Below are 27,267 nucleotides of genomic sequence, written 5' to 3'. Positions count from 1 at the left end.
TTCACAATAGCCAAGACATGGAAACAACCCAAATATCCATGAAAAGATGAATGGATTAAGATGTGGTACATTTGTACAATGGAATACTACTCAGCCATAAAAAGAAGACAAAATAATGCCATTTGCAGCAAAGTGGATAGAACTAGAGATTCTCATACCAAGAGAGGTAAGGCAGAAAGAGAAAGACAAATACTGTATGATACCACTTATATGTGGAATCTAAAATATGACCCAAATGACTCTATCTACAGAAACAGAAACAGATCGTGGACATGGAGAACAGACTTGTGGTTGCCAGGCATACAGGAGAGAGAAGGGGACGGATGGGGAGTTTGGGGTTAGTAGATGAAACTATTACATTTAGAAGAGATGGGTAATGGGGTCCTACTATACACCACAGTCCTACTTTACAGTCTCTTGGATTAGAACATGTTGGAAGACAGTATAAAGAATGTAATATATATAATATAGATACATACATGTATCTATATTATATGACTAGGTTGCTTCAGTGTTCAGTGGAAATTGAAGAAACATTGTAAATCACTTATACTCTAATAAAAACTTTTTTTTAAAGATTTCTGGTGGAGTCTTTAGGGTTTTCCTTTTTTAAAAAAATTTATTGAAGTATAGCTGATTTACAAACTTGTGCTAATTTCTGGTGCACAACAAAATGATTCAGTTACACATATACACAAATTGATTCTTTTTCAGATTCTTTTCCCATATAGATTATCACAGAATATTGGATAGAGTTCCCTGTGCTATATAGCAGGTCCCCATTGGCCTGTCATTCCATATACTACAGTGTGCACATACCAATCCCAAACCCCAATCCATCCTTCCCTCTATCTGTCCCCCATCCCTTTTTTTCTTTCGTGGCTGCCCTGTGGCATGTGGAATTCCTGGGCTAGGGATCAGACCTGAGTCACAGTTGCAATCCATGTTGCAGCTGCGGCAGCTCTGGATCCTTTAACCCTCTGTGCTTAGCCAAGAACTGAACCTGAGTCGTGGCACTGGAGAGATGCTGCTGATCCTGTTGAGCCACAGCAGGAACTCTCTATCTGTCATCTTTGGTAACCTAAGTTTGTTTTCAAAGTCTGTGAGTCTATTTCTGTTCTGTAGATAAGTTCATTTGTATCCTTTTTTGAGATTCCACATATAGGTGATACCATATGATTTTATCTCTCACTAACTTCACTTAGTATGATAATCTCTAGTTCCATATATGTTGCTGTAAATAGCATCATTTCATTCTTTTTGTGGCTGAGTAATATTCCATTGTATATATGTACCACATCTTCTTTATCCATTCCTCTGTCGATGGACATTTAGGTTGCTTCCATGTTTTGGCTGTTGTAAATAGTGCTGCAATGAAAATTAGGGAGCATTTATCTTTTCAAATTATGGTTTTCTCTGGATATATGCCCAGGAGTGATATTGTTGTATCATATATGTAGTTCTATTTTTATTTTTTTGACTGGCGCAGAACCTCCATACTGTTTTCCACAGTGATTATACCAATTTACATTCCCACCAATTGTGTTAGAGGGTTTGCTTTTCTCCACAGCCTCTCAAGCATTTACTATTTGTAGACTATTTTTAAATTTAATTTAATTTTATTTTTTTGTCTTTTCTAGGGCTGCACCCACAGCACATGGAAGTTCCCAAGCCAGGGGTCTAATCGGAACTACAGCCGCCAGCCTATTCACAGCCACAACAACACAGGTCTGCAACCTACACCACAGCTCATGGCAACGCCAAATCCTTAACCCACTGAGTGAGGCCAGGGACCAAACCCACAACCTCGTGGTTTCTAGTTGGATTTGTTAACCACTGATCCATGATGGGAACTCCTGTAGACTTTTTAATGATGGCCATTCTGGCTGATGTAAGGTGGTACTTCATAGTTGTTTTGATTTGCATTTCTTTAATAATTAGCAATGTTGAGCATATCTTCATGTGGGTTTTTTGCCATCTTTGTGTCTTCTTTGAAAATATCTGTTTAGGAGTTCCCGTCGTGGCGCAGTGGTTAATGAATCTGACTAGGAACCATGAGGTTGCGGGTTCGATCCCTGCCCTTGCTCAGTGGGTTAATGCTGTGGTGTAGGTCGCAGACACGGCTCGGATCCCGTGTTGCTGTGGCTCTGGCGTAGGCTGGCAGCTACAGCTCCGATTAGACCCCTAGCCTGGGAACCTCCATATGCTGCGGGAGCGGCCCAAGAAATGGCAAAAAGACAAAAAAAAAAAAAAAAAAGTCTGTTTAAAAGACCTGAATAGACATTTCTCCAAAGAAGATATACAGATGGCCAGCAAACACATGAAAAAATGCTCAACATCGCTGGTTATAAGAGAAATGCAAATCAAAACTACCATGAGATATCACCTCACACCAGTCAGAATGGCCATCATTAATAAATCCACAAATAACAAGTGCTGGAGGGGCTGTGGAGAAAAGGGAACCCTCCTGCACTGTTAGTGGGAATGTAAGCTGGTACAGCCACTATGGAGAACAGTTTGGAGATACCTTAGAAATCTATACATAGAACTTCCATATGACCCTGCGATCCCACTCTTGGGCATCTATCCAGACAAAACTCTACTTAAAAGAGACACATGCACCGGCATGTTCATTGCAGCACTATTCACAATAGCCAGGACATGGAAACAACCCAAATGTCCATCGACAGATGATTGGATTCGGAAGAGGTGGTATATATACACAATGGAATACTACTCAGCCATAAAAAAGAATGACATAATGCCATTTGCAGCAACATGGATGGAACTAGAGAATCTCATCCTGAGTGAAATGAGCCAGAAAGACAAAGACAAATACCATATGATATCACTTATAACTGGAATTTAATATCCAGCACAAATGAACATCTCCTCAGAAAAGAAAATCATGGACTTCGAGAAGAGACTTGTGGCTGCCTGATGGGGGGGGGAGTGGGAGGGATCGGGAGCTTGGGCTTATCAGACACAACTTAGAATAGATTTACAAGGAGATCCTGCTGAGTATCATTGAGAACTATGTCTAGATACTCATGTTGCAATAGAAGAAAGGCTGGGGGAAAAATGTAATGTATACATCTAAGGATAACCTGACCCCCTTGCTGTACAGTGGGAAAAAAAAAAAAAGTCTGTTTAGATCTTCCCATTTTTTGATTGAGTTATTTGACGTTTTGTTATTGAGCTGCAAGAATTGTTGGTATATTTTGGAGATTAATCTCTTGTCAGTTGCTTCTCTTGCAAAGATCTTCTCCCATTCAGTGGGTTATCTTTTCATTTTGTTTATGGTTTTCTTTTCTGTGCAAAAGGTTTTAAGTTTCATTAGATACCATTTTTTGTTCTGTCTTTTTGCCATTTCTAGAGCCACACCCGTGGCACATGGATGTTCACAGCCACAGCAGCGTGGGATCTGAGCCCCGTCTGCAACCTACACCACAGCTCAGGCAACGCCGGATCATTAACCCACTGAGCAAGGCCAGGGATCAAACCCGCAACCTCATGGTTCCTAGTTGGATTCATTAACCACTGAGCCAAGATGGGAACTCCTAAGTCCCATTTGTTTATTTTTGTTTTTATTTTCATTATTCTAGGAGGTAGATCCAAAAAGATTTTCTTCAATTTATGTCAGAGAATGTTCTGCTTATGTTTTCCTCTAAGAGTTTTATAGTATCCTGTCTTATATTTAGGTCTTTAATCCATTTTGAGTTTATTTTTGTGTATGGTGTTAGAGTGTTCTAATTTCATTTTACATGTAGCTGTCCAGTTTTCAAAGCACCACTTACTGAAGAGACTTTCTTTTCTTCATTGTATATTCTTGCCTCCTTTCTCACTGATTAGTTGACCATAAGTGCATGCGTTTATTTCTCAGCTTTCTATCCTATTCCACTGATGTATATTTCTGCCTCTGTGCCAAAACTATACTGTGGGTTTTTTTTCTAAATAAATTTTATTGCAGTGTAGTTGATGTAGAGAGTTGTGTTAGCTTCAAGTGTACAGCAAATTAAATCAATTATACATATACACATAGCCACTCTTTTTCAGATTCTCTTCCCATATTGGTTATTAAACCGTATTTACTAAAGTACCCTGTGTACACAGTAGGTCTTTATTACCTATCTATTTTATACATCATGATGTGTATACATCAATCCCAACCCCCTAATTTATCACTCCCACCTCACATTTCCCCTTTGCTAACCATGAATTTGGTTTCAAAATCTGTGAGTCTGTATTGTAAGTTCATTTTTTATTAGATTCCACATATTAGTTATATCATATGATTTTGTCTTTCTCTGTCTGACTTACTTAACATGGTATCATAATTTCTAGGTCCATCCATGTTGCTGCAAATGGCATTACTTCATTCTTTTTGTGGCTGAATAATATTCCTCTGTGTATATGTACCACGTCTTCTTTTTTTTTTTTTTTTTTTGTCTTTTTGTCTTTTTGTCTTTTGTTGTTGTTGTTTGTTGTTGTTGTTGTTGCTATCTCTTGGGCCGCTTCCGCGGCATATGGAGGTTCCCAGGCTAGGGGTTGAATCGGAGCTGTAGCCACCGGCCTACACCAGAGCCACAGCAACGCGGGATCCGAGCCGCGTCTGCAATCTACACCACAGCTCACGGCAACGCCGGATCGTTAACCCACTGAGCAAGGGCAGGGACCGAACCCGCGACCTCATGGTTCCTAGTCGGATTCGTTAACCACTGCGCCACGACGGGAACTCCCCACGTCTTCTTTATCAAATCCTCTGTTGATGGACATTTAGGTTGTTTCCATTTCTTGGCTATTGTAAGTAGTTCTGCAATGAACATTGAGATGTATGTATCTTTTCGAATCATGCTTTTCTCTGGATATATGTCCAGGAGTGGGATTGCTGGATCATATGGTAGTTCTATTTTTAGTTTTATAAGTAACCTCCATAATGTTCTTCATAGTGGTTGTACCAATTTGCATTCCCACCAGTAGTGTAGGAGGGTTCCCTTTTTTCCATACCCTCTCCAGCATTTATTGTTTGTAGATTGTTTTTTTCAAATGATTTTTATTTTTTTCATTATAGCTGATTTACAGTGTTCTGTCAATTTTCATACTGTACAGCAAGGTGACCCAGTCACACATACATGTATACATTTTTTTCTCACATTATCCTCATTCATGCTCCATCGTAAGTGATTAGATATAGTTCCCAGTGCTATACAGCAGGATCTCATTGCTTATCCATTCCAAAGGCAATAGCTGGCATATATTAACTGCAGATTCCCAGTGCATCCCACTCCTTCCCCCTCTCCCTTGGCAATCACAAGTCTGTTCTCCAAGTCCATGAATTTCTTTTCTGTGGAAAGGTTCATTTGTGATGTATATTAGATTCCAGATATAAGTGATATCATATGGTATTTGTCTTTCTCTTTCTGACTGACTTCACTCAGTGTGAGAGTCTCTAGTTCCATCCATGTTGCTGCAAATGGCATGACTTCGTTCTTTTTTATGGCTGAGTAGTATTCCGTTGTGTATATATACCACATCTTCCTAATCCAGTCATCTGTCAATGGACATTTAGGTTGTTTCCATGTCTTGGCTATTGTGACTAGTGCGGCAGTGAACATGCGGGTGCATGTATTTTTTCAAGGAAAGTTTTGTCCAGATATTGCTCAAGAGTAGGATTGCTGGGTAATATGGTAGTTCTATATTTAGTTTTTTAAGATACCTCCACACTGTTTTCCATAGTGTTTGTACCAATTTACATTCCCACCAACAGTGTAGGAGGATTCTCTTTTCTCCACACCCTCTCCAGCATTTGATATTTGTGGACTTATTAATGGGGGCCATTCCAACTGGTTTGAGGTGATACTTCATTGTAGTCTTAATTTGCATTCCTCTAATAATCAGTGATGTTGAGCATTTTTTTTCCATGTGCTTCTTGGCCATCTGTATATCTTCTTTGGAGAAATGTCTATTCAGGTCTTTTACCCATTTTTCAATTGGGTTGTTGGTTTTTTTGCTGTTGAGTTGTGTAAGTTGTTTGTATATTCTAGAGATTAAGCCCTTGTCAGTTGCATTGTTTGAAGCTATTTTCTCTCATTCTGTAAGTTGTCTTTTTGATTTGTGTGTGTGTGTGTGTGTGTTGTTTCCTTTGCTGTGCAAAACTTGTCAGTTTGAGTAGGTCCCATTGGTTTATTTTTGCTTTTATTTCTGTTGCCTTGGGAGACTGACCTGAGAAAATATTCATAAGGTAGATGTCAGAGAATGTTTTGCCTATGTTCTCTCCCAGGAGTCAGAGGGTATCTTGTCTTATGTTTAAGTCTTTAAGCAATTTTGAGTTTATTTTGTGCATGGTATGAGGGTGTGTTCCAGTTTCATTGATTTGCATGCTGCTGCCCAGTTTTCCCAGCACCATTGATGAAAAAACTGTCTTTTTCCCATTTTATGTTCTTGCCTCCTTTATCAAAGATTAATTGATCATAGGTGTCTGGGTTTATTTTGGGGTTTTCTATTCTGTTCCATTGGTTTGTATGTCTGTTTTGGTAGCAGTACCACACTGTCTTGATGACTGTGGCTTTGTAATACTGCCTGAAGTCTGGGAGAGTTATGCCTCCTGCTTGCTTTTTGCTCCTCAGGATTGCTTTGGCAATTCTGGGTCTTTTATGGCTCCATAAAATTTTCAGATTGTTTGTTCTAGTTGTTTGTATATATTTTTGATGATGGCTATTCTGACTGATGTAAGGTGTTACCTCATTGTAGTTTTCATTTGCATTTCTCTATTAGCAATGTTAAGCATCTTTTCATTTTTTTTTTTTTAGTTTGTTTTGTTTTGTTTTTGTTTTTTGCCAGCTGTATGTCTTTTTTGGAGAAAGGTCTATTAAGATCTTCTGCCCATTTTTTTGACTGGCTTGTTTGTCTTTTTGACATTGAGCTGCATGAGTTGTTGGTTTATTTTGGAGATTAATTCCTTGTCAGTTGCCTCATTTGCAAAGATTTTCTCTCATTCAGTGGGTAGCCTTTTCATTTTGTTTATGGTTTCCTTTGCTGTGCAAAAGCTTTTAAGTTTAATTAGGTCACATTTGTTTATTTTTTAGTTTATCTTCATTACTCTAGCAGGCTTATGAAGAAAGATTTTGCTGCAATTTATGTTGGAGAGTGTTTTGCCTATGTTTTCCTCAACAGTTTTATATAATTGGTCTTATATTTAGGTCTTTAATCCATTTTGAATATATTTTTGTGCATGGTGTTAGAGAGTACTCACATCATTCTAGTTTTACTGCACCATTTAATGAAGAAGCTGTCTTTTACCCATTGTATATTCTTGCCTCCTTTGTTGTAGATTAATTGACCATAGATGTGTGGGTTTGTTTTTATAAATACCATTATTATTGTTATTATTTTGCTTTTTAGGGCTGTGCCCACGACATATGGAGGTTCCCAGGCTGGGGTGTAATCGGAGCTAAAGCTGCCAGACTATGCCACAGCTACAGCAATGCCAGATCTGAATTGCATCTGTGAACTACACCACAGATCATGCCAGTGCCTGATCCTTAACCCACTGAGCAAGGCCAGGGATCGAACCCTCAACCTCATCGTTTCTAGTTGGATTCATTTCTGCTGCACCATGATGCAAACTCCTATAAATATTATTTATTAAATTCTGAACTGAGTAGTTCTTCCAACGCTTCCACCTACACATACCTTTCATCAAAAAAAAAAAATCAGTTTTTCAGATACTAAGTTTCTTATTTAGTAATCCTCCTCCTGCACAGACCTTGGTGAGAGCAGCATCAGTGGAATCCTCAAACCTTGCATCATCTTGCTGCAACTCAGAGAAAAGGCATTTTCTCCATTTGCAAAATATGTTAGTAATGCTCAATGGCTTATTCAAAATGAAAAATTTTGTTGTGGATACTTTAATCTTTTTTCTGTATAAGGGGGAAAAAAACCAACATGATCTGAACCTTTATTATATCACTTCCTGGGAACTCTCTACCTGAGTTTATTCAGCCATCTTTCTAAAACCTATTCCGTGGAAAGTAACTTCACTTCTACTGATATTATTATTTCATGTATTGAATTCTTTTCATCCCATAACAAAAAGCAGTTTTTTTTTCAGGTCTAAATAGTAACATCTTTCTTACTAGCCATGTTTTGTCTGACAAGGTATTTCATTCCAGTAGTTACTCACAGTCATCTTGCATAATTACAGTTGCAAGATCATTGTGCTCTAGATAATTTAACCTCCTTCTCTGGGTCAGTCAGAGAAGGACCAGACTGAGGAAGCAGGATATTCACTTGAGAATGGTGCCTCCTTCAGAGAGTTCTTTTGGACTAGTGCCCTAACCAAGAGACCTTACCTTTATTGCAGAGGGCCAACGTTAGAGTGGTAGTACTAAAACACAACACTAATGACCTTAGTTCCTAGCTCTGTTAAAATTGTACATATTTGAAAGGAATTAAGAGGGGAATATGTTTTGTTAGAAATTGGGATGATACCCCCTTCCAATAATCAATAGCACAATTTATTACAATATATACCTAGTACTGTTAAGTAGTTTATTAGGCCATTAATAGGCATTAGAGCAAATCCCCACCCTAATTCTATGTGATGAACAATGAAAATCCTTGCCCCTGTCTGCTGTAAGGAGATTCCCTAATCTTGTGTCCTGTTCTCTCTCCAGTTGAAGATATGTGTAAATATTGTGATTGGACTGATGTAGCCTTTATCTTGATTTTTTTCCTTAACTAATATGCAGGAAGGCCAATAATATCCTTTTAGTGTATCACTCAAGTAGGGACATAGAGAAATTCTTCTCTTGTCTTAGAACAGGATTACAACTAGGTCTTGTTAGGTCTGAATTTCAAAGCTCATACTGAGTAATTTATCCTGAATTTTTGTCATATAGAAGAACTTGCTATCTCAAAAAACCTATTTCAAATGAGGCAAGCAGGAGCTCCCATTGTGATTCAGTGGGTTAAGAACCCAGCATAGTATCTTGTGAGGATGAAGATTCCATCCCTGGCCTCACTCAGTGGATTAAGGATCTGGCTTTGCTGCAAATTGGGGCATATGTCACAGATGTGGCTCAGATCTGGCGTTGCTGTGGCTGTGGTGGACGCCTCAGCTGTAGTTCCTACTTGACCCCTAGCCCAGGAACTTCCATGTGCTACAGGTGTGGCCACAAAAACACAAAAATAAAAAAAAAATAAAGGAAGCAGTCTTGGGCTAGGGCAAAGGATGAGATGATTTGAGAGGGTGTGCATTTGAGAGGGTGAAACTCTGAGTTCCGGTATTGGTTTTTTTTTCTCTCTTCCTCCCCCCATAGTGTTAGAGAATGTATTAGCAAAAAATTCACCTGTTTCCTTCCCATTTTCAGATGAAGAAGGCCTGTTTGTTCTCGGTTGTCCATGTAAAAATACATCATTCTTAAAGATTAGGAAAGGATTGAAAATTGCTGACCATTTCTATAGATCAGTCTATGAATGGAGTTTGGATAGCCTCTAGGGTGCCGTGTAAGTTATAAATAAATGTTTCAGTAGATGTGTCAGGTTGCATAAATAATAAAGGAAAGGTTGAGTTGGCAAAGAGTCCCACTCTTCCAAAGCTCGGTAAGTCATCAGAAAAGACATGCACATAGAAAACAGGACCTGCCTGGTTTGACTTAGAGATCAGATGACGTTAAACCACCAAAACCACGTAAAGTCTAGTACCGTGGTAGTAAATACAATGATCATCTCCCATGGGCTTCATAAACTATAGTTGCCTGCACTAACCCGAGTTTAAAGGAGACGGCTTTGTGTTACTCCTGTGTTCATTTTGTAGCGTCTTCTCTTTTCTCCCTCTTTTGTTCTACCAGGGAACCAGTCAGAAAAAGAGTGCTGGAGAAACGGGGGGAAGACTTTAAAAAGGAGGGCAAGATATATAGACTGAGGACTCAAGACGATGGTGAAGACGAAAACAACACTTGGAATGGGAATTCTACGCAACAGATGTAGTGTGACAAGTACAATATGCGCAATAATGATTGTTTCTCTTATGATTTCACTCAGCTAAAATTCTACTGGAGAAGTGGGACTGCTTTATGTTTTCCAACTCACTACCAAGTGTCTCTTTATTCCTGCTTAGTGGGTTCAAGTTGTTTAACTCAGACAAGTCAAGAGAGAAAATAACTGGCTGCTAGGTCCTTGTATATGGTAACCAACTGCTAGAAGCCTAAAAACAACAACAACAACAAAATCAAAAGGTCTGCGACAACCTCCCTTTATCAGCTCTCTTATTCAGTATTTCATGTACCCGTTAGCCCTGTGCTCTTAAGATGACAGGTTTTGTTTAGGGCTGTTTTGCTTCAGAACTCCTAAACCCAGAGTAACTGGTATGTCACGGAGTAATCTGACTCTGAGTCAGAGCATTTTAACTAGCCTATCAGATGATAATCTAGGCTTAACTTTTCTCCTTTTGCTCATCAGCTGCAAGCAAAATCTTGTAGTTTTTAATCTTACTTAAATACTGAATAAAAAAATCTTTTCCAAAAACCAGAGCGATCTTATTTTTGCTTTAAGGTTTGCTATCCTAGCAACTTTCTGATGCACAGGTGTCTGTTGAGGTCATGGGTCCCTGATTTCCCCCACCCCTTCAGTACTGCCCTGGAGCTGTCCCAAGAGAGGAGGCGACCGCCTTACCTTAACTGTCACTGAGGGAAGACATCTCCTGACACACACTGACAAGCTAGTTACTCTCTCTCTCTTAAGTCAGGGAGGCATTACTTTGTTTCCACAATGCTAAGGTCTTTGTTCTCATCAGATGCAAAAAAAACACTGGTGGGAGTTCCCATCGTGGCTCAGTGGTAAGCGAATCCAATTAGGAACCATGAGGTTGTGGGTTCGATCCCTGGCCTCGCTCAGTGGGTTAAGGATCCGGCGTTGCCGTGAGCTGTGGTGTAGGTCTCAGACGCGGCTCAGATCCCGAGTTGCTGTGGCTCTGGTGTAGGCTGGTGGCTACAGCTCCGATTCGACCCCTAGCCTGGGAACCTCCATATGCCTCGAGATCGGCCCTAGAAAATACAAAAAGACAATAAATAAATAAATAAACAAACAAAATACAAAAAGACAATAAATAAATAAACAAACAAACAAACTATAGTTTTGCTCTTGATAATGATAATCACACTTCAAAGAACTACAGTACCTGCAGTGTAGGATGAGAAACAGCGAATTAAGACCTGCCTTTTGCTCATTTGGTTATTCTTAAGAATTTTAAGGAGATCCTCAATCTGACTTAATGCTACTTTATGTTTATGGTAATGGAGACACTAAACTAAGAATGTTTGAAAAAGGGAGTAATCTTGTAGGTACAGTATGATCTCAGCTTTCTAAACACATTTTATATATAGATAGTACCATGTATTAAAAATGTAAAGAATAAAGAAAATGCATGAAATCTTAACCATGGTAAGAGGGGTTATATATGATTTTAGTTATTTTTTGGACCCTTACATGTTTTCTGATTTTCTGCAATTATATTACTTCCATAATTTAAAAAATGAGTTTGAAAAAGAAACCTCTCCAGCAAGCGTCCTATTTATTTTTCTCATCTTTAAAATATCAGTATGCGATTTTTAAAAAGTTTCTCTTGGGAGTTCCCGGCATGGTTCACTGGTTAACAAATCCGACTAGGAACCATGAGGTTGCAGGTTCAATCCCTGGCCTTGCTCAGTGGGTTAACGATCCGGCGTTGCCGTGAGCTGTGGTGTAGATCGTAGACGCGGCTTGGATCCCGCGTTGCTGTGGCTCTGGCATAGGCCGGTGGCTACAGCTCCAATTAGACTCCTAGCCTGGGAACCTCCATATGCTGTGGGAGCGGCCCAAGAAATGGCAAAAAGACAAAAAAAAAAGTTTGCTTTGAAAAAAATCAAATATAGGTCTTAGAAAAATGTGCATAAAAGAATAGTTCACAATCTTTGAGTATGAGGATCCTTCCTTAATTTTATATTTTAAAAAGTATACACAATATGAGTTCTCTTGTGATGCAGTGCATTAAAGACCCTGCATTGTCATTGCAGCTGAGGCTCACTTTCTATCTCTATCTATCCCAGGAACACTTGGCAAGGTGTAGCCCCACCAAAAAAGTATACATGGTAAAAACTTCAAAACGTGGGTGTTCCCCACTGTGGTGCAGTGGGTTATGATACAGCTTGTTTCTGTGGAGATACCAGTTTGTTCCCGAGCCTGGTGAAGTGTGTTAAGGATCCAGCATTCCCATAGCTCTGGTGTAGCTCACAGCTGCAGCTCGGTTTCGATCCCTGTCCTGGGAACTTACCTATGCCCTGGGTGCAGCCAAAAAAGAAAAAAAAAAATATTCAAAACAGCATAGAAGGCTACAAAATGACATCTTCTTCCTTGCATCATACCCCTGCCCTAGTTCCCAGAAGTAACCTTTATTAACAGTTTCTTTTGTAATCTTTAGAAAAATTTCACGTGTATATTCGAAACATTTAATCCTTATTTTTTTAAATAAATGGGATTGTATTATACATATATTTCTCTGCATCTTCATTTTTTACATACACAGTCTTGAAGATATTTCCCATTAACACACAGCTACCTCATTCCTATTAATGGTTGCATGGCCTTTTGTTGATAAATGTTCTCCAACATATCCATTCTCTGTTCATTGGTAATTTGAAGGGCTTGTTTCTGTTTTTCTGTTACAAACATTGCTACAGTAAACATCTTTGGGAAGGTATCTTCTTAGCTGTGGAAACATACCTGTAACTTATTGAGTCAAAGGGTGTTTGCAATTTAGATTATAAAAGATGCTGTCAAATTGCCTCCTCTACAGGCTCTGTGAGTTTACAGCCTCCCTAAAGTGTAGAAGAATGCTGATTTCCCCACATCCTTGCCAACACAGTATTATTCTTCTTCATCATTGTCAACATGATAGGTGACAAATGGTATGCATTTTATATCCATTGTGCTGATTATGAATGAAGAAGAGCATCTTTTAATATTATTGTCATTTTGATTCATTTTCTGAGAACTGACTTTTTTTTTGCCAATTTTCATTTTGTTTTGCATCTCTTTCTTATAGATTTACAAGAATTTCATGTATATTAGGAAAATCAGCCCTTCGTCTAGCATATGCTATAAATATTTTCTTCCTGTTTATCTTATAATGAGTATGTTGATGATAATTTCTTACCACAAATTTTTTTTTTTTTTTTTTTTTTTTTGGCCGCACCCACAGCATATGTGGTAGTTCCTGGTCCAGGGATCAAATCCAAGCCATAGCTGTGAACTATGCCACAGCTGCGGCAATAACAAATCCTTAACTAACTGTGCCATGATAGGAACACCTCTTGCCACAATTTTTATTTGGTCATATTTATTATTGCTTTTCCTTATGGCCTCTGTCTTAAGTCTTGCTTATAAAATACCTTTCCCACTTCAAAAAGTAATAAAAAATTCACCTATGTATTCTAGCATTCCTATGGTTTCATTTATTTACATTAGTATCTTGTATCCAAGTTAGGGAATGTGTCTCCCTTCCAACACTTGTGGCTAACATCCTTAAGAGCTGATCTGTCACTCACCTCTATTTATAGAATGATCAATTGACTCCTATCTCCCTGCCCCCAATTTGTCAGGGTGCCAAGTCATTTACTCTATTCCCATATGCAGTTGGTCTATGTCTAGAATGTTTTCTGTTATTGATCTTTCTATTCTCTCTGCTACCAAATTACTTTTTAATAAATAATTTTATGTTTTAAAATTTTCCATCCCTTAGATTTATTCTGACTCTTTCCATAGGTTTATTTCATGTGAAACTTTGTTATTTTTTTCATGTCCCCCTTCACAAAAAAAAAGTTGTATTAACTTTTGAGATTAATGTAGGTATAACTGACAGCTTGTAATACTGAGTCTCGGAGTTCCCGTTGTGGCACAGTGGTTAACAAATCCAACTAGGAACCATGAGCTTGTGGGTTTGATCCCTGGCATTGCTCAGTGGGCCGAGGATTCGGTGTTGCCGTGAGCTGTGGTGTAGGTCGAAGACGCGGCTCAGATCCCGTGTTGCTGTGGCTCTGGCGTAGGCCGGTGGCTACAGCTCTGATTAGACCCCTAGCCTGGGAACCTCCATATCCCATGGGAAGCGGCCCTAGAAGAGGCAAAAAAACAAAAAACAAAAACAAAAAACAAGTCTCTCTACGCAAGGAATGTCTCCAATATCAGTTTTAGAACCATCCTCACCCATCTGATAAAATTTCCTATCTATTGATGGGAGAAAAATGTTCATGCTGCACAAGTTTCTGACGGTCAGGTTGGGGCCCACGGCAGTGAAATATTTCTATAGGAATTTTCTATAGAAAAAAAAATTAAGTAAGGAATGCTTACAAGAAGCAAAATTTCAAGCATGATCAGCCTTTTAAAACTAGCTGATAACTATTCTACTTTTAAAAAAACATTCTCCCAGATACCTAGGAAGAATACATAGGCCAAATAAGTATCCCATACTGTAACTGTCTCATTAGCATTATTTCAGGGGAATTGATAGAGACCCATCACTACTCTGAAAGGGTTTTGTGAATAAACACACAGAAGGAGCAGGTGTACTTCCTCTGCCCTGTCTCCACACATGCTTGCTAGAGACAGTGAAACATGGTCCTTTAGCCTCAAGAAGCTAATAGAGAAATACGCAGTTCCAGTGTAATGTGGTGGAGGGATAAAGGGGGATATCTACAGGCCAAGTGGAGGAAGGAGTGTTCGTCTGGCGAAATCAGGGGGGGGGGGCCAGAGGGGAAAGTACATTATTTGAGCTGAGACTTGAAGCCTTTTTTAGAAAGAAAGGACATCTGGGCAGAAGGAATAGCATTTGCAAAGACACAAAGGAATATGGGGTAGTCAGGACTTCCAAGGAGTTCAGAAGCATCACACATTGAGAGAGAAAGAAGGGAAGCAGGCTAAACGAACCAAGATCAGTTCATATACTTGAAGATTGTCCATAAAAGTCATCCTAAAGACAGGGGAGAGGCAGAAAGGACGCACAAAGTGGCAATGGGGAGAATAAAGGATCATTCAACGGTCACTGTTTTTTATCTGTTATGGTGTCTGTGTCCCCAGGAATATGTAACATAAGCAGAAGGTCTGGGTCTGGTGGGAAAGCTCACAGCCCCAAAGGGATTGCGTGACTTCATAATTTCTGTGGAACCTGCCTTCTCCAGGAGAAACACCCCTAAAAGCTAGGACACAAGTAACAGAGCCTTTTTTTAAGAGGGGTCGGGTGGGTGGTCGACAAGCCCCTGACTCACGCACGTGTTACACTCCTTGGTCCGTGTTTCAAGACGGGTCGGGTGGGTGACAGAGCCTTTTTAAGAAACGCAAGGTAGGCGTTCCCATCATGGCTCAGCGGAAAAGAATCTGGCTAGCATCCATGAGGACACAGGTTTGATCCCTGGCCTTGCTCAGGGGGTTTAGGATCTGGCTTTGCCATGCTGTGGTATAGTAGGTTGCAGACGGGACCTGGATCTGGTGTTGCTGTGGCTGTGGTGTAGGACAACCCCTGGGCTGGGAACTTCCATATGTCGAGATGCACCCCTAAAAAAGACAAAAATAAATAAATAAATATAAAAAAAATTAAAATTAAAAAAAAAAAAAGAAGGAACACAGAGTAATAGACTGGGAGGGAACTTGAAGAGAGAGGACAAGAGGTGACACTGCAGCTGATCTTTCTTTCTTTAGGGGCACACTCATGGCACAGGGAGGTTCCCAGGCTAGGTGTCAAATTGGAGCTGTAGCTGCCGGCTACATCCGCATCCACGGCAACACCAGATCCAAGACTGTCTGCGACCTCCCCCACAGCCCACGACAATGCTGGATCCTTAACCCACTGAGAGGCCAGGGATTGATTTGAACCCGCATCCTCAGGATATACTAGTCAGGTTTGTTTCTGCTGAGCTACAACGAAAACTTCTGCAGCTGATTTTTTTTTTTTTTTTATGCAAAGGGAAGGGATAGGTATGGTTGTTACTCATGTGTTCACCTTTAAAATCTCAGACACTTAAAACAGCTCCTTTGAGCTGAATTAAGTGGCTCACAGAACCAAGAGATGAGTTCAGTACCTACACGTTCCCACAGGAGCCACTTGCAGGGTGATCTCACGCCCAAATGAATTCCTGATTCTGGGGCAAGATGGGGATATTTCCATTTTAATCAGGGACTTGAAATCCTTCAACAAGGGTCACTTAATTTCTAACAGCGCAGAGGCTTTTACAGAGCAATCTGGTAGGAGCAGAGTGTAAGATCCTCAGTGGTCCCGGGGGTGCAAAGGCTTGCAAAGAAAGTAGGCCTAATTTGCAGAAGTGGAGGAGGTGGGAACTTGTGGGTCAGAAGGAAGAAATACGGTTCAATTCCTGTTCACCTGGTTGTGTTTCCTTTTGCTTGGAGCGCTTACAGTACTTGTAGGACAGAAATGCCACACCACAGACTCCAAGAAGCAGAAGAGCAAAGAGTACATACAGCGCCGTCTGGGCCTCTGTGGTACCCAGTGTTAGCCCCAGGAACTGAACGTCCTCCTGGCTCATGGGGCTGATGGTGGGCTCAGCACCTAGGAGAGGACAAGAAAGGGTGGTAAGTGCACCAGTACCGACACAGTTATCAGATTGCCTTTCACCTAGAACTAGCCCAACCCAGATCCTTGCATAGAGAAGCTACCAAGGTACCCAAGGTGTGGGTGTGGCTGAGGTGACGGTGTGCATCATTTTCACTGAGTTAGCAGCAGCCGAGTGAAGTCATGTAGTTTTAGCTTTTAACTGTCTCTGTCAGTGATTAGAGCAGAATCTAAACTGGATAGTGGTGTCTTCATTGTGTAGTAACTTAGGCTTTTTCAGTCATTCAGCAAATATTGGGCATCATACATTGTGCCGCGCACTGAATTCTTAAGGTCACTGTATGTGATCCTTGCACCGGCCCAGTCCTTAACCTAGCTTCTTGCCTAAGCTTGCACAGCAAGCTAGTGGGAGGGCTGCACAAGAACCTAAACCTGCTGTTCCCAGACCAGGGCCTAGTTTCTACATGCAACTTTGACCCTAAATTCTTTGTTCTATCCTCAGAATGTCTGGAGCCTTCAAAGTTCATAAATATTGGTTCAGTGACTGAAGGGGATGGACAGACAGAGATGAGGGTAATAAACTAAAGAAAACCGGTTGAGAAAGGCCCCTTCACTCCTCACCCTCTGCCTTTGCCCCCCACCCCCCGCCCCCGCCCCGAGCCACATCTCACCTTCTTGCTGGAGACAAGGGTGTGGCCCTGCCGCAGGGTCAGGGAAGCCGTTGCACCGGACTATGGAGGCGTAGAACTTGGCCGAGGCTTTGGGGATCCTTGGCAGAGAAGTGTCAGTGTAGTTTACAAAATGCAGACCAAACCTCTCTGCAAAGCCTGTGGCCCACTCAAAGTTGTCCATCAGAGTCCAAACCGTGTATCCTCGAAGGTCCACCTTGTCCTGCACAGCTGCCCAAAGACAGAGGCCCTGCATGAGCTTCCCTTATCTTCTAAGACCCCTTTCCACCAGGTTGACTGAGGCCGTGGCTGCCCACAGCCCTCCCACAGTGACCACTTGCAGGGCAAAGGGAGCTTTTCTCGGCTCTTTGAGAGAATACGTGGGAATTGTTAGCGGGTCCTCTGTGGGTGTTTCTGCAGAACTTTCTGCGTTTTTCTAGAAAAGGCTTAGCTCAGAATGAGCGTCAGGAACATGGGCTGACTAATCCTACTGGGACTTCTATGATCCTGTCTTCACATCTTGGGCTATTGGTCTTGGTGGCTGCCTTAGAGTGTCAGTGCTCTCCCCTGTAGAAAAGAAATGGCTCCTGGAAAAGATTTTAGCTGGAACAAGATTTTCTGATCTAATGGTGCCTTTTTGCTGCCCCATTGCTCACTTTCTTTTACTCAGCATTTCTTACTGTTTCCTGTCAGAGTCCCATCCCAAGTTGCTCTGCTGAGCTAAGGGTCTCAACTTTCTGCCTGGGGAACAAAAGACCCCATGGACAACCCCTCCAGCCCATTCCTCCTGGCCCTGCCCAAACTCTCCTCAGGAGGGCACTGCTGTTCAGGAACGTGGACACCAGGGTATCAAGCAGAGCCAAGGACAGGGCAGGAACCTGGTCCAGCTGTATCAGGCAACTGAGTTTGCATGCTTGGGTAGGAACCTGGTCTAGCTGTATCAGGCCACTGAGATTGCATGCTTGGGCTTAAATCCAGGAAGGAAAAATCCCAGCAACCCCAAAGAAAGGTTTAAACTCAGCAGGAGCTGGAAGCCTCATCTTTCTCACCTGGGGGCTGGTGGAAGCAGTACCACCCTGACTCCGTGTTCGCAGATGTTTCCGTCCATGCAATGTACCCACTGGAGGAAGGGGTGAGCCTGTCCTACCTTTGAGTGCCTCGTTGAGGTAACTGCGGAGATAGTAGATCCTTGCAGTGTCATTGAGGTCTGATTCTTCTCGTTGGGACACCCCGTTCTCCGTTACATAAATCGGGGGGTTGTTGTACTCCTCCTTTAACCAGTTCAGGATCCTCCGGAAGCCAAAAGGTGTCATCTTCAGCCAGAAGGAGCCAGAGTCTGGCCAAGAGCGATCTGTAATCGAGGCCACTCCCCTACAAGTTCAAACACTAAGGATTAGGTCTTCATTTGTAAATCCCAACAGGCCCTCTGCAGGAAACATCAAGCAGGATTTACATGAGGAAAAACCTCAGATTTCTGTCTAGACTTGAGGGTCAAAACTAAACCCAGAGGAGCCAAATTGCCTTGAATTCTCCTCTTTTCACTAGTTCTGGTGGCACTGCTCAAGGCTGGGGTAACTTTGGACCGCCTCCCCAAACTCTCTGTGTAGCTTTCCGCCTGCACAGAGGAATGGCCCCACTCATGGACCTGACCCTCCATGGCTCTCTGTTAAGAGACCGCACCTCACACTGGATGTGAAAGGGCTATATGTGTGGGTGTCGCTCACCACAGGTTCCCATAGGATGTGAGTGCTAGGTCTTCAGAGGCTGGGTTCCCTTGAGAAACCTGCATCTAGTCAGTGCGACACAGAGGCCACATGTACAGGTTCAGGCATCAGTATTTGGGCTGCTGTCTGTGTGGTGCTGGGGCAGATAGGCTGGGACCTGCTTCTGCTGCCCAAGACCCTGCCTCTCTCTCTCTGGCGATGGGCAAGGAGAGGGCGTCATCTTGTGCCAAAGGAGTGTCACTGGTGGGGACTGGGCGGGGGGGGGGGCAGGGGGGAGGCACAGAACCTGGAATGTCTTGAGAGTCATGCATATCAAAGAAGGACCAGCCATTTAGATATTTAACATCCAAATCCTTCAGGGAAAACTGTAGTTTTGTCAGTAGCTGGATTTATCTTGCTCAGCTGAACTGAATGTGGGGCATTTCATGAGCTGGAGCACAGGTGCCTGGACCCATGAGGCAGCAAGAGTCAAGTGGGTGCTTGAACGGGGCCCATAGGGGAGTGTTCTCGGCCCTGCTTGGCAGGCCTGACTCTGGTGGTTGCAGGACGCAGTGGTGTTGTCTGCACTTGTTTTCAAAGAAAGAACCTGGACAGAGTCACACTTATTGATGCGGAAGGATGCTTGTCAGAAAAGGAACAAACAGTGTGTATACATATAATCCTGTTATTTTTCCATTAAAAGTCAACATATATTTATATAAATGTATAACTATATACTATATAAACTATATATAATATATAAAAAGGGAGGCATTATACCCCCGAACACACAAACACTTCTGATATGCCACAGGAATTTCCTCCTCTGCTTTCCAATGTTTCTACTCTGAATATATATTTTAATACAGAAAAAAGAGTTCAAAGTTTACCCTCAAAAGAAAAAATGAAACATCACTATTTTGACAGAAATGCATCCAACAGTGAAATAAATTTGGGGAAAAAATGAAGGTATTTTTAAATTTTTTTTAAAACACGAAGCACAGCTGCCTTAATGGCAAGAATCTGGGAGATCCTAGCCTGTAGTTCTATCGAACTGATAGATGTTCTATTAGCTATCTAAGGAGACAAGGCTCGTTTTGCAAACTCCAGGGTACATAGCATCAGGAACTAGTTTTCCGAGGCTGTACAGGCCTCCAAGGAAAAGGAAAGGGGCAGTTTACTGTCTTTTCCAAAAATTGCTCCAGGCGCTCTTACCTGTCTGCATCAAAGGAGGAGAGCCATGTGGCATAGTTGAAACTGTAGGCCAGGACAGTGGTATAGTGATTGAACCCAAAAAAGTCATAGGTGCCATTGATCCTCCTCTTCTCACTCTCTGTGAACTCGGGCAGCCTAGGTGGAAGGAACCATTAAGGGTGTGGGGCTTTGGAAGAGAATGTCCTGGGGCAGGGTCGGTGCAGGACTCTATACTCCAGTAGCTAGAGGTGACTACAGGGCAGCTAGCTGGTCAGGACCAAGGATAGACCCTGCTTCTGCTGCTAAAAGCACCAGAGCCTCCTTCTACCAGACCACAGACCTCGCTTCCCTCTGCTGTTAACAAGACCCTCTCTCTTCCTGCTGGAAATTTTTACTGTAGTTTGTTAAGGTGTGCCTCTTTTCTCCAAAGTCTACCCTTATTAGTAGGGGAAATTCTTTTACACAATAAATTGACTGAAATTTTGAGATCTGGACTCTTCTGCTCACGTGGGATCGCTGCACTTTCCTTTTAAACATCTGGTGGACCATTCTCCATGTCTCCTTAGTGAGACTTTTCTCCTGATGAACATGCACATGTGTGTGCAGCACTTCCAGGTTCTTCTCAGCCAAGTGCTGACTGACTACATGGTGCAAATTGAGAGTTGCCTAGAGAAAGCCCTTCCTAGGCGCCTGGCACTTCATCCTGACCTCTCTGCTACTGTTAACGGGGGATTAACCTTCCTTCCCGGGAGTCTGGGAAACACTGGGACAAAACTAAGGCCCAGCCCCCTCACATCCCTGCTCAGGAACCAGCAGTGGCTCCTCGGGTTCTGTGGCCTCCAGGCACTCTCCAGCATGTGGCTCTCACCCTCCCACAGCTGCTGGGCCAGTCTCCCCAGTTCCAGCTGCAGGTACCCCACTCATTCCTGCCTCTGGGCCCGGGCTCACATCCACCCCCTGCCCCACTAGGATGGAAGGTCCTCTCCTCTCCAGAATGCTGGTCATGGTCAAGGCCCAGCTTAGCTGATGACCTGCCTTGCCCAGGAAGTCAACTGGGTCTACCCAGCCTGCCCTCATCTCATCTGAACTCTCCTGGCATGTATCCTGCCAGGCAGGCCTGGCCCTGCCCGGGGACACAGGGATGCTCAGCAAGGTTACATCCATGGACTGAAGTGTTCACTCACTTCTTGGAGTCGGGGGTTGACAGGTCACGCCTTGTGGCTCAGTGGGGCTTGCCCTAACCAAGGCCAGCCCACGTGTGTTCTGTAAGGGCAGGAACAGATGATTTCATCCTCGCAGCTGGGCCGCATAAGACTCAAAGGCTGTGTTAGGACGCGTTGCCTTTTGAATTCCTTTTAGCCTCCCCTTCTTCTGGACACATGAGCAAGCTTGGAGCTTGTGGGTATAGTCCCAGGAGGCCAGGTTACTGCCTGCCCTGCCCTTCCCCACACCTCTAATCCCAGCTGGACGGCCCTGAAACCGAGCATGGGCTCTGCAGTCGGGCAGCCTGCTTCCACATCCCAGCTCCATCACCTAAGCGCTGGCTGATCTTGCCCTGATCTATGTGCTTCAGCTCACGCATCCTTAATTAGGAGAAGTGCCAGTGGAAGACGGATGAATGCTAGCTGTTGCTGACGTGGCCATCACTTCCTTGACAGGAGGTAGGATGACTCTGGTGCAAACCCTTGCCGCCTGGTGGCCACATGACAAAAAGCACCCGGAGAGACAACAAGTCACTCATTGCTTCCCACACGGACTCCTGAGGTGATGAGATAGGATGGCTGGGCAGGGGGGAATTTGTCGTTGGAGTGAGGTAATGGGTTTCTAAGAAGTGAGGGCCCTAGAGGGGATTTCCTGGCCATTCTGGAGAGGAATAACAATAAAAAAGCAACTGCCTTCTGTCTCAACAGCCTGTCAGAGCAGTGCCAGGTCCTGAGCTAAGAGCTTCACATACACACTCAGGCTGAATCTTCCCAGCAAGCAAGGAAGCTCAGAGCAATAGTAACTTGCCCAAGTCCCGCCTCTCTGACCCCACGAGCCACACTCTGGGTACTCTGCCATCCACCCAGGAGCCTCAGTTGGGCACCACACAGGCTGCTTCCTCCCGACCCTCTCACGGCTGAGGGTGTGGCGCCACGACCTACCGAGACTCGTTGAGGCCCGCGGCCAAGCTCCTGTCCCGGATCCGTGTCTTCATCACCTCGGGGTAATCTCCATTCTTGAAAATAGGATTCGAGAACCATCCTCCCATAAACTGTGGGTGGGGTTAGAGGGACAGTCAGGCTTGGCCTTAAGAGGCTCCTCCAGGAGACAGCAGCCTCCTTGCTCAGGAGTCACCGACCCCAGGACCCCTTCTCCCCAACCCAGGCTTAACGTCGCAGCACTTCTGTGGCTGTTCCCCTGTTGCCGCTTAAATGCCCACGGGTCTTTTCGCTCTGCTGGGAGCTCACTGTGGGAGGGCCGTGTTCTCAACCACTGCAGCTTGAGGGACATGAACAGAACCAAGCCCGGGCCCTGTGCTTGACAGTGCTGCCTGGAAGCCTGGAGGAGGGTCCTGCAGAAGAGGGGGAATCCAAGCCTCCAGGACCTGATTCCCTCTCTTACCACAGAGCAGGTCCTCCCCTGCCTTCACGCTCAGGGCCCACCAGAACCTTCTGGGGAGGGCAGAGGGGCAAGACTCCTTGACTGCCCAGGTAGAAGATGATTCTTCACGGGCTCTGGATTCGCCAGGTCTAAGGGGGGGAGCTTTCCAGTCAGTTTTTCTTGAATGATGTCTAGGCCATCCTTACCCTTAGTGGGTACAGGTGGCACCCAAGTGCTGTGATGTTCTGGCCCTGACAGGCTTCTCCGTCTCCCCACATCCACCGCTCACCTGCTGGCCGCTGCCTGAAAGGTGGGGTGAGGGCTGCCTTCCATTCGCAGTCAGAGATGAGGCTTGGAACACACTTGCTCTGGTAAAAGAGGCTGCAGTGCACTCTGGGCTAAGAAATTGTTTCTCTCTGTGGCGTCTGATTTTACTAGGGGATGTGTGTACCAGAGTCCTGGGCTGCAGTATCACAGTTCGCCAGCAAGCTGTGATAAGGACACTACGGCCTAACCTTTCGTGAGGTTTGTTTTGATTTCAGACAGGGAATTATTGCTCTGATTCACCAGTTCTGTGAGTCTGAAATGAAGGAATGGATTAATTTTGTTCCAAGGCTTTGCCCCCAGCTGGCGAGCAAAGAGGGATCTTAAGCTTTTGTTTGCCCTTATTAATTTGACCCCCTTTGTCAAGTTCCCTTGTGAAGAATTTGGGAAACCAAGGCCACTGGTGTCCTTTGAGCATAACACAATCTGTGGGCTCCTCCTCAGAGCCACAAGTGGGGACCAGTCTGGAGAGAAAGACCCCTGCCTTTCATTCTTGACCCCGAGATACCAGAGAGGGTGACTTCCAACCCCTTCAGAGACACTAGCAGGATCCAGGGAGAAGCTACGCCACCAAGAGTGCTGGTTTTCCTTTCTCTCTCCTCTTTCAGGGACCCAGACTGAAATAAGGCTGAGCCATGTTGTTGGCACCTGCTTACCTGTGTCTCTTCTTCCTAGGAGCAAAATGCCATGACCAACAGTGACATGCCCTTAACATTAAACAATGGAATTAGAAATTAGGGTCTCTGTTGGGTGTCAAAGAACCTAAAGCTCCCTATTTAAGGAATCAGGCAGAGAAAATAAAATTAGATGGTGACACCTGGAGGTGATAAGACACTGCAGCCCAATTCTCTCTCTCTCTCTTTTTTTTTTTTTTTTTTTTTTTTTGCCATTTCTGGGGCCGCTTCCGCAGCATATGGAGGTTCCCAGGCTAGGGGTCTAATTGGAGCTATAGCCACCAGCCTATGCCAGAGCCACAGCAAAGCAGGATCTGAGCCGCGTCTGCAACCTACACCACAGTTCATGGCAATGCTGGATCCTTAACCCACTGAGCAAGGCAAGGGATCGAACCCACAACCCCATGGTTCCTAGTCAGATTCGTTAACCACTGAGCCACGACAGGAACTCCAGCCCAACTCTCTGAAGCTACTATTGTCAAACTACATACTGAAGAGATAGAATTCTCTTATTTAGCTTCAGACCAATGTTGCATCCAGTAAGAACTACATGTATAATAACCTTTTAAGACTTTAAAGAAAACTCAACCCCAATGAACTTTTATCATAGCAAACCTATGAGGTAGTTAGGTCACCTCCCTTTCAAAGATGAGAAGACTACGGTACAAAAGCATTACAGGATATCCCCAAGTTCACAAAATCAGGTAATAACAAAACAGCACCTAAATCCTAAATCCTTCCCTTGCAATCTCATTGTACCTCATTTTGATTATGATGCAAGGGGGAAAAGAGCAAGAGTAAAAACAGTGCCCAGATGCAAAGCAGACCTGAACGTATCTCCTGGCTGCCTCCACATCCTCCTGGTTGGAAGGGTCTCTAGGCTCAGCCCAGTTGCTGTTGATGGTGATAGAAATCACGCCACCTTGACTGGCGCGGTACACATCATTGTACAGATGCCAGGCCTCAGCATGAGCCTTGATTAGGTTGTGGCCAACAATGTAGGGGGCAGTGCCAGGCCTAAAGGAGATTCCTGGAAACATACACAAGATGTCGGTGAAGAATGAGTGTGGCCAAGAATATCACTTTCTTCCCATGAATGGACTCCGCATATTTGGGAGAAGGACTGTAGATTTGGGCTTAAGGAAGACTGGAATCCTAATCCCAACTCCACTTCTGACTAGCCGGCTGTGTAACTTTGGGTGAATAAGCCAGACTTTCAGCAATTAAAAGAGCTCTTGTGAGACAAAAATGAAGTCGTGTGTGCAAATCGCCCAGTCTTACAGTGTCTGGCAAAGACAAGGCACTTGATAGATGTTGGTTTCTGTACCCCTCACCCAAAGAGCGGCTCATCTGTCCCAGGCAAAGTACCCAGAAGAGTGTGGGCCTCAGAAGGTGACATGCTGGCACTTCTCGGGCACCCACAGTGAAGGTAAGTATCAGAGAGTACAGCTGATGCAAGCAGCTGACACAGAGATTCCTTGAGACCAAATGTTGTGAGAGAGGCTGCCTCTCATTTGCTGAAGGAACAGAATACCAAAGCGCCAATCAAGGACCAGCGGGAGATACGTCTGGTAACGAGTCAGAACAGATCTCCCCATGGCTCTTTACAGCGTTTACTCATAATCCCAAGGGATCACGTACATCAATACAAATTTATTCTCTAAGGCTCAGAACCAGAGAAAAGGAAAATTCAAGGGTTCTCAGGGGAGGAGTACAGGTCCACAGGCCTTTATTCAAAATGCTTAGGGTCTGATGTATTTTGGAATTAAAAGGTTTTTAGTCTTAGAAAAGTAATAAGTTGCATATACCGTATTTACACGTTGCCCAGCAGGGCCCAGGACAACTCTCCGTAATTAAGGAGACCAGTATGTCTGTAGCAGAACTTTTGAATGTTCACACTAAGAGGGATGGCAACCTCACAGTGGTTCCAGTCAGGTTAAGCCCAGGTCACCCAATCAAATACTGGGAACTGTACAGTCTGATGAACTGTCCCTTCCTGTATTGATTAGCCTGCATCCTTGGTATCAGGGAACTTCCCATCTGAGGCAGCAGAAGCATAGAGACAAAAAGAAAATGAAACCATCTGGAGGTCTTGATATGGGAAGTTCATGTTCAGCAAAACTGGTATCAGAAGAGGAAACCTCTGCTGCCTCCTAAGTGGGAGGCAGGGATTCTGAAGCACTGCTTTGAGGTTTTTATGGCCTCCTCCTCCTCCAGGGCAACCTGGATTTCATATCTTGTTGGTGCTAAAAACACCAGATTCCAAATTGCTGACAAGTGAGATCTGGGACCATTACCTGGAGCTGATATTCCATAGCCATAGCCTTGCTGAGCCACAACAAAGGGCTCATTCAGTGTGATCCAAAACTTCACCTTGTCCCCTAGCCTCTGGAAAAGCACATCTGCATACTCCTTAAACCGTTGCACAATGGTCTCATTCTCCCAGCCTCCAACATCCTGAAGTGCCTGGGGCAGGTCCCAGTGGTAAATGGTCACCTGTGAAAAAGCACAATCGGCATTTCCATCAGTGATGCTGTATGTGCCAGCATACTGCTACTGCTTACGCTGAGGACGAATGCCAAGACAAAAGAGCCTCACAGTTCCTTTGGCAGGATGGGGAGGGCAGCAGTGTTGAAGCATGGTAAATTCATACGTGTGGATCAGAGAAGCCTGGGTTTGGGTCCTAGCTCTGCCGTCTCCCACCTGCATGACCCTGGGCTCAGGCACGAAGACTTCCATGTGACAGAAACATTGTGAGGCCGAAATCACATGGCAGAGGACGTGGAGAGTGGGGGACATCCTGCCAGCCCTTCAGGAAGCATTAGCTATGTTTGTAGTCAGGGGTCAGAAATGCTAAGCATCAGAACCTCCTGGATAGACTGTACTGAGAGTCTGAGGCTCTGAGGGTTTCAGGAGGATGGAGGCACTTTGCTAGCAAAAGGGCCTCCCTGAGGACATCCAGTGTGTCTGGAGGTTCTTCCTGTGGAGCTGGGAACACTTTGCTGGAAGGGGCCCCTCTGGCCATGTCCATGTGGTGGCCTCTCCTCTCCCCTGGTCTTCCCCTGGATGCTCCTGACACAGCCCATCTTGGCCACACTGGGGTCTCCACTGTCTTCAGTCTCCACTGGGCTTCCCACCATCGGCAGCTCAGACCCAGTCTCTCCCTTTGCCTGAAATGCCCTTCCCCTCCCACTCGCCCATCCACAGTCTCCTATTTCTTCTAGACCCACACCTCCTTGAAGATTTTTTTGGCCACATCATTTTCCCTTTTTTTGGAGTGTCTCCATGCCATCAAGAGCTACGAAATCATTTAGCCCTGTGTTGTGTTCTTTCTGATGGTGTTCTGAATTGTTTGTCATTAATCTCCCTGTCCACCCAGATCCTGGGGTCCTGCAAGCAGCCCCCAGCCACCTCCTCTCCATCACAGCCAGTACGCATATTCCCCTTAATAAAACCTCCATGGCTGGTTTGTTCCTGTAGTGTTATCAGTGTGCAAAGTCCAGATGGACTTTTACTTGTAAAAATAT

The 27,267-nt window shown here is 43.9% G+C and overlaps 1 protein-coding gene across 1 annotated transcript in view; it reads right to left on the bottom strand.

The window, feature by feature from the left end:
- The window catches only part of LCT (lactase), a 55,545-nt gene continuing 38,357 nt past the window's right edge, over positions 10,080 to 27,267 (bottom strand). The window contains 7 exon segments of the mRNA XM_021076418.1: positions 10,080 to 16,591; positions 17,266 to 17,493; positions 18,410 to 18,633; positions 20,181 to 20,315; positions 22,304 to 22,413; positions 24,568 to 24,770; positions 26,038 to 26,236. Of these exon segments, the coding sequence (XP_020932077.1) occupies positions 16,371 to 16,591; positions 17,266 to 17,493; positions 18,410 to 18,633; positions 20,181 to 20,315; positions 22,304 to 22,413; positions 24,568 to 24,770; positions 26,038 to 26,236 (1,320 nt within the window). The 3' untranslated portion in view covers positions 10,080 to 16,370.

Source organism: Sus scrofa, chromosome 15 (genome assembly GCF_000003025.6).
Source record: "Sus scrofa isolate TJ Tabasco breed Duroc chromosome 15, Sscrofa11.1, whole genome shotgun sequence".
Lineage (NCBI taxonomy): Eukaryota > Metazoa > Chordata > Mammalia > Artiodactyla > Suidae > Sus > Sus scrofa.
Note: the sequence above shows the minus strand (reverse complement) of the source record. Positions and strands in the feature narration are given on the sequence as shown.